We start from the raw sequence: 13,061 nt of genomic DNA, 5'->3' as shown, positions 1-13,061 counted from the left end.
ATCAAACCCATTTCTTTATATTGGGGACAAAGTGAGGCAAGTTTATCTTGAACTAAATCTTGGACATTTTTAAAACAGCTATTCAAATCCAAAGAAAGCTATGATTTCAAATATATTAACATAATGTTAGAGTCAGTCAGTCATCAGTATTGCTGATACTTACTCCTGGATCAGCTGCAAAGCTGTTCTGCAATTGTATAACAGAAATAGAGAAAGGGTTTAGTATGTCTTCAAAACATGTAAGATTTTTTTTCAAGATTTAATCCTGTTTGTTTGTTTGCAACAGAGAATAAAAATCTTCCATAGTGAAAAGCCACTTCAGTACAGTCATTCATAATACTAATATTTATTTATTTATTTATATACATTATTTATATTATGCCCTTCTCACCCCTCAGGGGACTCAGGGTGGATTACAATGTACATATACATGGCAAACATTCAATGCCATAGACACACAACATAGACACTAGACAGACACGCAGAGGCTATTTAACATTCCAGCTTCTGGCCACCAGGGGAGCTGTTGCTTCATTGTCCATTTGTGAAACTGATGAAGTACTTTCCTTATTCTTTGCATACTTCCTGGAGATTTTTATGGCCTCGTAAATCAGTTAAATTAGCCTCCCCACATAAGTGGTACCTAAATTTCCTACTTAACTGTCTTTCGGGCTGCAAAGGTCTACAACAAGCTACAAAATTTTGGTTGGGAGCTCACTCCAACCCAGGCTGGCTTCGAACTCATGATCTTTAAGTCAGTAGTGATCTTAATGCAGCTGACTCCTAGCCAGCTGTGCCACAAGTTCAAATTATGGTGTGGGAAGGAAATAATATTTTTAAATGCAGAAATTGTGTTTCCTACGTGTGTGAAAGCCATGACAAATAGGACACTAGACTGAAGAAATATTGTGCAATACAGGACTTAATTTACACAAAATTATACTTGAAGGAGGGCCACTAAAATGATCAGAGGTCTGAAGACCATGCCCTATGAGACTATGCCCTAAAGAGCTGGGTATTTTAGTAGGGATGTGCAATCCATAAAACAAAATGGTTTAAAAGTTATTGCAAAACTGGGGGGCACTGGCATTTCATTTTTAAAGTATAATGAAAAAAAATGTTACTTTAACAACAGTAATGAAATGTTACTATTTCATTACAGTAATTGTGCATAAATTACTATAATTGGGGAAATTTCAGGGGCTCCATTCTCCCTCATTTTTAAAGCTATTGGGGTGAAGCTTGCTATAATGGTAGAACACAGTTACCACTGTTAGCCCACCAAATTTCAGAATGTTTCACATACAATAGTCTCCTTGTACTTACCGAATTGCCGTCAAAGCTGTTACCACCAATTGCGTTGTTATTAAAACTGTCTGCACTCTACATAAAAGTGCATAAGATCATGTGTTATTGTATTTGATATCTCCTTCGGTCTATAAGCAACATTTTTTTATAGTTTCCTATATATCGAAATACATAATTGGTAGTCCCAGTCATAGTAAATCTATGGAATCAATTGACATCAATATGTATGTAAATGCAAATGAAGGACAGTGAAGTCAGGCTACCAAAAGATTGTGAGCTTTAAACATTTAGTCCATCTTCTCTACAAAAGAAATGCATGCCCAAATTCATTTATTTATACAGAGGTGGGCCAACATTTTCTTGAACAAAGCCCTGTAGATTTCTAAAATTGCTTTTCAAATCGAAAGTAAGCAGTCATTTCAAATATATTAGCATAATGCTAGATTCAGCCAGTCATCTCTATTTCTGGTACTTACTCCTGGTTGAGCTGCAAAGCTGTTCTGCAATTTAAAAAAGGAGATAGGGAAGAAGTTTAGTATGTCTTCAAAACATGCAAGCCTTTAGCAAGATGTGATTCTGTTTGTTTGTTGGCATCAAGGAAAAAAATCTTCTGTAGTAAAACCCACTTGAGTATATCCTTTCATTGAAATAATTAAAAGGTCCAGTTTATAGGATGGGAAGGAATGAAAATTTAAATGGAGAAATCATTAAATATTTTGTTTTTTATGTGTCAGGAAACTATGACAATTAAAAGCATGGATTGAAAAAATACTAAGGGTCACCACACCTGACTTCCACTAAAACAACTTTTGTGAACTCACTTAACAACTGGGGAATTCATACTGTTCATTAGGGCTGGGCGGTTTCGTTTCGTTAATTCGTAATTCGTTAAAAATTCGTTATTTTTTTGATAACGAAGCGATAACGAACCATTCTGGAGCAACTTAAAAACGAAACAAATTTTTAAATCCATTTCGTAAATGCTTCAGATCGTTATGTATTCGTTTCGTTATCGGTTTGAGGTCGTTTCGTTATTATTTCCGCATGTCTGGGGCAAGTTTTATAGTTGTTTTTTGTTTAATTAGTGAAAAAAATTATAATATCACACCAACAGTCAACAACAGAGGGAGAGGGAAGCTTCAGAAGTTCCCCCTGTCCCATTTGGAGGGTTTTTAGCGTATTGCGCGGTCGCGTCCGCCATTAACGAATCAATTCGTTATTGTTTCGTATTTGTTTCGTCAATGTTTCGTATTTTTTTTAACATTTACGAAATTTCGTAAATATCGAACTTTTTAAAAGAAAAATTTCGGAATTCTTTTAAATATCGAAACGCAAAAACCCCCAAAAAACGAATCGATTTTAGAAACAAATTTTTTCGTTGTTACCCAGGCCTACTGTTCATGCTTTCATGCGAGAGAATGAAATAACTGAAATAATGCAGAATCATATATATTAAGCATGTGCAGAAGGAACGGTAGAATTGGCTGAGAATGGAATGTATGGTTAAAAGCCATAGAGCAGGGGTGGGGAAATACATGCGACCCAGGGGTGAATATCCCCTGGACCTCCCCATAAAATGAGAAATTTTGTCCACCACCAGCTGACAGGGTCTCTCAAACCGGTGAGGAAATAAACTTGCACAATTGATAGAATTATAGAATAATAGAGTTGGAAGAGACCACATGGGCCATCTAGTTCAACCCCCAATTAACAGATCCCCTTACTTACCACATTGTTGTCGAAGCTGTTACCACCAATTCTATTGCCATTAAAACTGCCTGAGCTCTATGGAAGAAAGGTGCATAAGATGATGTATTAGTATTTGACAGCTCCTTCCTAAGAGCATTCCATAAAATTTTGTCCAGTTTTCTATACTGAGAGACATAACTAGTAATCCCATACATAGTAAAGCTATTGAATCAACAGATGCCAATGCTTATGTAATTCCAAATGAAGAACAGTATTGTATGTGAGCTACCAAGAGGATATGGTCTTAAAATATTCAGCTAGAGGTGTGTGCAACTGCAGAAATCAGTTCTGTTTTCATATCGAATTTTGGGTCCGTCCTCCAACGGCCTCCAAGATTAGGAAGGAGGCCGTTGAGATTTGTAATTCAGAACGCTGAGTTCCATTTTCATTTAAGTAAGTTTTGGTCTATTTGTGGCAATGGGGAAACTTTAGAGGCTCATTTCTTTGTCATTTTTAGGGTTACCAAAAACTTGATATACTTGTAGGACACATTAATGACCATAAGCCCCCCAAGTTTCAGAACATTTCAGTAATCCACTGCTTTTGGGGGAAAATTTAAATTGTTTCCCAATAACATTTTTAAAAAAACTACAACAGAGATTTCTGGGATTTTAAGTCCAAGACAGTGTGCACTACAAGAGGAGAGGAGAATGGACAGAACCAGCCCTCTGATTGGCTGAGAAACATGATGAAGCTGGCCACATTCACAAACATTGTTTGTCTGTCATGTTTACAGCTATCAGGATGAAACCTAGCACACTTGTAGGACACATTTAGGTCCATTACCTTCATCCCCATCCCAAGTTTCAGAACATTTTGCTTCCCAGTAATTTCTGGGATTTTAAGTCCAAAACAGGATGCGCCACAAGAGGGGAGGAAAACGGACAAAACAAGCTGTCAAATTGGCTGAGAAACATTCAGCAGCAAGTGTGGCTGCTCTTGCCACTCAGCTTCATCACCTCCACCACGGAGTGATTGCTGCTTGTGTTTGCAAAGGAAAAAAAACCATCAGAATACCAATGATGAAAAATAAGTCTGAATCAATGAATCTTTCCCAAATTTAGCTGAAAGATTCAGCAGCTTATGTTTAGTTCTGGTAAGGCTTCAGACGGGGTTCTCCCCTGTTTTGTTTTTGGCAGTTTGCCTGACAAATCGCCAAAATTACCAAAAATCCAAATCGACCTACAGAATTTCACACACTGCTGTGTTCAATCCATTTTCTCTACAAATCCATTTCTTTATCTTGGGGATGGGGCAAGGCAGATTTTTCTTGAATCAAACCTTGGGAATTTTTAAAATAACTATCATAATCCAAAAAGAGCAATGATTTGAAATGTATTAACATAATGCTAATTTCAGCTGTTCATTTCTATTGATGATACTTACACCTGGATCAGCTGCAAAGCTGTTCTGAAAATATAAAAAGAAGATATGGAAGAAGTTCAGTACACCTTCAAAATATGCATGCCCTGTTGGGGAATACTATAGTTGGAAGTGTTGTGGTGGCCGATAAGAGGGCCGAAATAAGGTGCAGAACTTAAAGTAGGGACAGGATAGTTTTCTAGTGGACTGCTTAACATGGCCATACTGTCGAAAAAACCTACAACAACCCAGTGATTCCAGGCATGAAAGCCTTCGACAATACATTTGCCTAAGACCATCTGACAGAGGAACAGACATAGGGTCCCTCAAACTGGTGGGCAAACAAGACTGGACAATTGACAGACTCCTCCTTGTACTTACCGAATTGCCATCAAAGCTGTTACCACCAATCGCATTGTTATTAAAACTGTCTACACTCTACAAAAAAGTACAAAGTTGATGTGTTAGCATTTTGTAATTCCTTCAGTTTATGAGCAGTTACACAAGCTATTTACAGTTTCTTATACATTGAGAGAGATAGTCTGTAGTCCCAGAAAGATTAGACCTATTGAATCAACTATAGTAAACACTTTTGAAACTCCAAATGATAGAACAGAACTACTGCAGCCAGGCTACCAAGAGGATATGGTTTGTCTCTAAACATCATTTGCATTTGGACTCCAAAGTTCAGATTTTGATACAATTTTTTCTTGCTACATCATTGCTACCAAATACAGATTCCAGACCAGCAGATCAGCTACCTTATTATTTAGTCCTTTTTTTCTTAAAATAAATAAAATGATTGAAGATGCTCAATTTGACTTTTTTATATTAGGGATGGGGTGGGATAAGATTATGTTAATCAAAACCCTGGAAATTTTTAAAATAGTTATTCAAAAGGCACAGAAAGCAATAATTTTAAATATATTATCATAACATTAGATTCAGTCAGTCATTTATATTGCTGATACTTACTCCTGGGTTGGCTGCAAAGCTGTTCTGCAATTTCAAAAAGGAAATAGGGAAGAACTTTAGTATTTCTCCAAAACATGTCAGGTTTTATCAAGATTTCATCCTCTTTGTTTGATTGCTTGTAGCAAAACAAACAAACAAACAAAAAAAAACAAATTTCCCAAATCAAATTGACAATTGACAGACCCCCTGGACTTACTGCATTGTTGTCGAAACTGTTGCCACCAATTGCATTGCCATTAAAGCTGTCTACACTCTGTAAAAATAAGTGCACAAGATGATGTGTTAGTATGGAATGGCTCCTTTCATCTATGAGCAGTTCCATAAAGTTTTGTACAGTTTCCTATACTTTGAGAGATATAGGGCCCTTCCAGACAGGCCCAAATGTTGGACCTGTTTCAGTTTTACCTGAGGCATCCAAATGACACCTCAGGTTAAACTGAATTAATCTAGAGAAAACTGGTCCAGATCCTTCAAGGTTTGGGCCCTGTGAGGATGCCAGGTGTCAGCTCTGTGGGTCAATCCCAATAGCCATCCCAGTTCTTTGGACTCCTGGAGACTGAAGGATCTGAAGGGCACCCACTCCCTCCCCTCAGTCCCATTCCCCCTCCCCCCCCCCAAAAAAACTTATCCAAGGGGCCTCCCGGCAGCACAGCCCCCTCTACGGAGTACTTCTGACATGTGAAAATGAAGCACCAGAAGGTGGAGAAAATCTCTCCTCCCTCACCTCATACCATCATTTTTATGCATCAAGAGTATTTAGCGGAGGGGCCTGTACTGCTGGAAGGCCCCTCGGGTAAGTTTTGGGTTTTTTTGGGGGGGGGGATGGGGACTGGGGGATGGCATCTAGGAACTCCTCAAGGAAAAGCCCAAGGTTTACGTTGAGGGTGGTGATACAAATCCAGGAAGAACTGGGTTAAAATAACCCAGTTCTTTCTAGGTTTCTGACCTGTCTGGAAGGGCCCATAGTAAAGCTATCGAATCAACTGATGTCAACATGTATGTAAATCCAAATGACAGAACAGTACCATGGCTGGGAGGGTACCTAAATGATGCGGAATTTAAACATTGAATCAATTTTCTCTTCAAAGAAAATGCCAAATCAATTTCTGTATACTAAGGCAGGTTTTTCTTGAATGAAATCTTGGGAATTTTAAAAATAACTATTCGAATCCAAACAAAGCAATGATTTCAAATGTATTAACGTAATTCTAGATTTGTAATTTATATTGCTGATACTTACTCCTGGATCAGCTGCAAAGCTGTTCTGCAATTTCAGAAAAAGATAGGGAAGAAGTTTATAAAAATTTCATCCTGTTTGTTCATTTGCAGCAGAAAGATAAAAACTATCTTCTATAGTTCAAGTCCACTGCGATAAATCAATTAATAAGAATAATCTTTTTTATTTATTCAAGAACATGACATCAGTTATAAAATACAAGACGTCTACCTAAAGTGGCCTCTCAACACCAGGGATTTCTGGATGAAACAGATTATCTAGAATACAAGGGGATTTTTGTATAAGATTCTGAACAGATTAATCTGGCAATATTGCAAAGGGAATGAACCTGAACAACAAATACTGTAATGGCATGAAACACTAAGAAATGAATCCTTTTTGACTGCCACATCTCAAGCAAATAATAAAGCCTAAAATATTATCTATTAACAATTACATATGCACATATCAGAGAACTAGATTGGATTATTTGTAATTGCCACCTGTGTTATTCATAGTAATAAAATTCTCACTTCACACTTCCATCTACACAGACCAGATGCTGCCTAATCTCCTAAATCATGGCACTTTTATATTTTGTTTTGTCCCTCATTGCTGTTAACACATACATGAAACCACTGGGAGAGGTCATCCAGAGTTTAGGAGTACAATGCTACCTATATACAGATGACCCCCCCCCCCAACTCTGCTACTTCTTTCCACCTAAAGCCAAGAAAGCTGTCCTGACCCTAAACCAATGTCTGTCATCTGTAAAGGACTGGATGTAGGGACACAAATTTAAACTTAATCCAGACAAGACAGAGGTACTCCTGGTCAATTGGAAAGCAGAATAGAGATCCAGTCTGTACTGGATGGGGTCACACTCCCTCATGAAGATACAGGTCTGCAATTTTGGGGTTCTCCTGGACTCTGCACTGAACCTGGAGTCCCAGGTATCTATGGTGGCCAGGGGGGCCTTTGCACAATTAAAATTTGTGCACCAACTGCACCCAATCCTGAGAAGCCAGATTTGGTCACCGTGGTACATGCCTTAGTTACATCCTGTTTAGATTACTGTAATGTGATATACATGGGGCTGCCTCTGAAGAGGGCTTGGGAACTTCAGCTGGTCCAAACAACTGCAGCCAGGTTGCTAACTGGGGCTGGCTATAGGGAAGGACAACACCCCTGTTGCAGCAGCTCCACTGGCTGCCAGTCAAATTCAAAGTGCTGGTTATGATCTTTAAAGCCCTAGATTAGTAGTCCTCAACCTGTGGGTCCCCAGATGTTTTGGCCTTCAACTCCCAGAAATCCTAACAGCTGGTAAACCAGCTTGGATTTCTGGGAGTTGTAGGCCAAAACACCTGGAGACCCACAGGTTGAGAACCACTGCCCTAGATGGTTTAGGTCCAGACCATCTGGCTGACTACATCCACTTGTATGAATCTGCTTGGCCCTGAGATCTTCAGGAGAGGCCCTTCTCTCAATCCCACCTTCCTCTCAAGTTCAGTTGGTGGGAATGAGAGAGTGGCTGCCCCTTCTCAGGGGCTGCCCCTTGACTCTGGAATTCCCTCCCCAGGGAATCTAGAATAGCCCCCTCCCTGCTGTCCATCTGGAGGCAGGCTAAAACATTTTTATTCAGACAGGGTTTTAAAGATAAAGGTTTTTAAGATCATGTCAGGGGGTACTGTGCTTTTTGAAATGTTTTTATGGATTCAATTTAATTGTTTTTAATATTAATTATGCTTAATACTGTTTAAAATTTGCATAATAGTTTCTGTATGGATTTTATAATGTTGATTTAAATGTTTTTAATTGTACATTGTGGATTGTTATGGCATTAAATTGCCACCAACTTGTAAGCTGCCTTGAGTTGCCTTCGGGCTGAGAAAAGTGAGATAGAAATATCATAAAGAAAGAAAGAAAGAAAGAAAGAAAGAAATAATAAATATTTGTATATTTTAAATTGTGTATTAATGTTTTATGTCAAGCTACTTTGAGCCCCCTTTGGTGAGATAAAGTGGAATATATATATATATATATATATATATATATATAAAATCTCACCCAACAAGGGGAGAAATGAAGAAATGATGCTGTTCCTGCTTGCATGTGAGAGAATGAAATAACTGAAATAATGCAAAGTTGTGTATATTGAGTGCAGAAGGAAATCTATAAAATGAGAAAAATTGCCTAACACCAGCTGACAGAGAAAAAGAGAGAGTCCCCCAAACTGAACAATTGACAGACTACTTGTACTTACCACATTACCGTCAAAGCTGTTACCACCAATTGCGTTGTTATTAAAACTGTCCACACTCTGCCAAAAAAAGTGTACAAGACTATATGTTAGTATTTGGTGGCTCCTTCGGTCTATGAGCAGTTCCATAAGATTTTTTTACAGTTTTCTATACATTCAGAGACATAATTTGTAGTCCCATTTGTATTTACACTTGTGTAAATACAAATGATAGAACAGTACTGTGGCCAGGAAAACAACAGGATGTGGGTTTAAACCATTAAGTCCATTTTCTCTACAGAATATAGATTACCAAGTCAATTTCTTGAAATTGGGGATAGGGTGAAGCAGATTTTGTTTGAACTAAGTCTTCGGTATTTTTCAATTGCTATTAAAATCCAAATAAAGCAATGATTTAAAATATAATGAACATAATGCTAGATTCATAAATATTCTGATACTCACTCCTGGGTCAGCTGCAAAGCTGTTCTGCAATTTTAAAAAGGAGATAGTTTAGTATGTCTCCAAAACATGCAAGACTTTTATCAAGATTTCATCTTGTTTGTTAATTTTTTTTGCAGCAGGGAGAAAAAATCTTCTAAAAATCTTCTATACTGTAGTGGGCTTTTCTAAAGTAAAAGCCCACTACAGTATATCCAGTAATAATAATAATAATAATAATAATAATAATAATAATGATAATGATAATAATAATAATAATAACAACAACAACAACAATAATAACAATAATAATAACAACAACAACAATTACTGATGCATCACGCAATCCTAGACTCTTGAGAAGTGTCTGATGTGTGATCGAATACAAAAGCCAGCATAGTGATCTTGTTTGCTGTGTACTAATCTTGTTGAGTATCAAATAACAACAGCAGCAGCAGCAACAACAACAACAACAACAGTTTATGTGACAGGAAGGAAAGAATATTATAAACAGAGAAATGATTAAAAATCATGTTTCCTGTGTGAGAGAAAACCATGACAATTAAACCCTGAATTGAAAAAAGTAGTTTGCAATTTCTGACTTATCATGCACAATATAACTTTTGATTTCTTTGTGCCCCTTTTTGTTTAGAACAGGGGTCCTTAAACTAAGGCCTGAGGGACGGATATGGCCCTCCAAGGTCATTTACCTGGCCCTCGCTCAGTGTCAACCTTAGTCTGAAACGTCTTGATAGCACACAACAACAACAATCCTATCTCATCAGCCAAAAGCAGGCCTACACTTCCCATTATACTAATAAGTTTATATTTGTTAAAATTATTCTTCATTTTAATTATTGTATTGTTTTTACTTGTTTTTTGCACTACAAATAAGATATGTGCAATGTGGATAGGAATTCATACATGCTTTTTTCAAGTTACAATCCAGCCCTCCAACAGTTTGAGGGACTGTGACCTGGCCCTCTGTTTAAAAGGTTTGAGGACCCCTGGTTTAGAACATAGTATTTTCTTTGCAGAATGCATAGAGATGGTTCATGTGCTATGAAAGAATAATAATCTTTAACTGGTTAAAATACAACACACCTGAAATAAAATACAAGACTTCCACCCAGACAACTTTATGATTTCACTCAATAAGGGAGGGTGAGTGATACTGTTCATGCTTGCATGTTAGAGAATGAAAGCACTGAATTAATGCAAAGTTGTATATATTGAGCAGGTGCAGAAGAAAAACAGGAACTGGTTGAACATGAAATTTATGGTTAGAAACCATCGATCAAGGATGGGACAATACAGTTTTTTTTCTGAGTCAAGAGCGACTTGAGAAATTTCAAATCACTTGTGGTATGAGAGAATAGGCTGTCTACAGGGACGTTGCCCAGGAGATGCCCGGATGCTTGATGTTTTACCATCCTTGAGGGAGGCTTCTCTCATGTCCCTGCATTAGGGAGCTGGAGCTGACAGAGGGAGCTCACCCACTCTCCTCAGATTTGAACCACCGACCTGTTGGTCAGCAATCCTGCCAGAACAAAGGTTTAACCCATTGCTCCACCAGGGCCTCCATGCCCAATACATGGGACCCAGGGATGAATTTCTCCTAGATCCATATATATATTGGGAGGGAAAATGTGCCTAAGTACAGCTGACCAAGAAGGAAACACAGGGTCCCTCAAACCGGTGGACAAGTAAGATTGGAGAATTGACAGACCCTCTGTACTTACTGCGTTATTGTCGAAGCTGCCTCCACCAATTGCGTTGCCATTAAAACTGTTTGCACTCTATAAAAAAAAGTGCAAGATGATGTCTTATCTACAAACAGTTCCATAAGATTTTTCACAGTTTTCTATTTAATCAACTGAAGTTAACACTTCTATAAATCCAAATGATTGAACAGTACTGTAGCCGGGATACCAAGAGGATGTGGGCTTTAAACGTTTAGTTCATTCACTCTACACAAAATAGATTATCAAATCTATTTCTTTATATTTGGGGTGAAGTAGGGCAGCGTTTTCTAAAATAAAACCTTGGGGAATTTTCAAAGTAACTATTCAAATCCAAAAAAAAAATGAAGATTTTTAATATGTTAACATAATGCTGGCTTTAGCTGGTCATTTCTATTGCTGATACTTACGCCTGGATTAGCTGCAAAGCTGTTCTGCAATTTTAAAAAGGAGACAGGGAAGAAGTTTAGTATGTCTCTAAAACATATACATCTTTATCGAGATCTGATTCTGTTCATTTGTTTGTTTTTTTGCATCAAGTAAAATAATAATAATATTATAATAAAATAAGATTGAACTACAAAGACTCTGACACAAGACAGTAAAGGTGGTCCCAGTAGTGATAAGCACACTGGATGTAATAATAATAATAATAATAATAATAATAATAATAATAGGATGCTTGCCATAGATGCAGGTGAAACGTCAGGAGAGAATGCCTCAAGACCATGGCCATATAGCTCGAAAAAACCTACAACAACCCATTGATTCCGGCCATGAAAGCCTTTGACAATACATAATAGCAAAACTTTATTTATAAAGCGAGGAGGAGCTGAGGAGCCTTCTAATCAAAGTGAAAGAAGAAAGCGCAAAAGCTGGGTTGCAGCTAAATGTCAAAAAAACCAAGATTATGGCAACAAGAATGATTGACAACTGGAAAATAGAGGGAGAAAATGTGGAGGCCGTGACAGACTTTGTATTTCTAGGTGCAAAGATTACTGCAGATGCAGACTGTGGCCAGGAAATCAGAAGATGCTTACTTCTTGGGAGGAGAGCAATGTTCAGTCTCGATAAAATAGTAAAGAGTAGAGACATCACACTGGCAACCAAGATCCGCCTAGTCAAAGCCATGGTATTCCCTGTAGTAACCTACGGATGTGAGAGCTGGACCTTAGGGAAGGCTGAGCAAAGGAAGATAGATGCTTTTGAACTGTGGTGTTGGAGGAAAATCCTGAGAGTGCCTTGGACTGCGAGAAGATCCAGCCAGTCCATCCTCCAGGAAATAAAGCCCGACTGCTCATTGGAGGGAAGGATACTAGAGACAAAGTTGAAGTACTTTGGCCACATCATGAGGAGACAGCAAAGCCTAGAGAAGACAATTATGCTGAGGAAAGTGGAAGGTAAAAGGAAGAGGGGCCGACCAAGAGCAAGATGGATGGATGGCATCCTTGAAGTGACTGGACTGACCTTGAAGGAGCTGGGGGTGGTGACGGCCAACAGGGAGCTCTGGCGTGGGCTGGTCCATGAGGTCACGAAGAGTCGGAGACGACTGAACGAATGAACAACAACCATCTCTCCAGACTCGGTGTGACTTACATGAGGCCGAGCCCACAATACATCAGTAATAAAAACAATAACAACAGTAATACGAAACAATAAAATAAAACTCATAACAGAAGATAAACAATAAACATTAACAGTAACACAACGACGTTTAAAACCTGTAGTGCCTAATGACCTTAGCTTGCATTTAAACACAATCGGCACTCACAAAATTACCATCTGTCACCTGCAAAAGGCCACCCTACTGGGATCTGCACACATTATTCACCGATACATCACATAGTCCTTGGGAAGTGTCCAATGTGTGATCCAATACAACAACCAGCATAGTTCTTGTTTGCTGTGTACTAATCTTGTTGTCTTTCTAATAATAATAATAATAATAATAATAATAATAATAATAATAATAGGGACTTGGGGCGGCTTACATGGGGCCAAGTCCATTCAAACAGAGTTAAAATATAAC

At 38.1% G+C, this 13,061-nt stretch overlaps 1 protein-coding gene across 1 annotated transcript in view; it reads right to left on the bottom strand.

Annotated features, from left to right (window-relative positions):
- Nucleotides 1-13,061, bottom strand: part of LOC137094851 (insoluble matrix shell protein 4-like) — a 39,524-nt gene that overhangs the window by 17,876 nt on the left and 8,587 nt on the right. The window contains exons 3-6 of the mRNA XM_067460767.1: nt 11,033-11,089; nt 5,591-5,647; nt 4,801-4,857; nt 1,327-1,383 (exon numbers count right to left, since the gene is read on the bottom strand). Of these exons, the coding sequence (XP_067316868.1) occupies nt 1,327-1,383; nt 4,801-4,857; nt 5,591-5,647; nt 11,033-11,089 (228 nt within the window). The remainder of the gene's footprint in view (nt 1-1,326; nt 1,384-4,800; nt 4,858-5,590; nt 5,648-11,032; nt 11,090-13,061) is intronic.

Source organism: Anolis sagrei, chromosome X (assembly GCF_037176765.1).
Source record: "Anolis sagrei isolate rAnoSag1 chromosome X, rAnoSag1.mat, whole genome shotgun sequence".
NCBI classification, from domain to species: domain Eukaryota; kingdom Metazoa; phylum Chordata; class Lepidosauria; order Squamata; family Dactyloidae; genus Anolis; species Anolis sagrei.
This window is presented reverse-complemented; position numbering and strand designations above follow the sequence as displayed.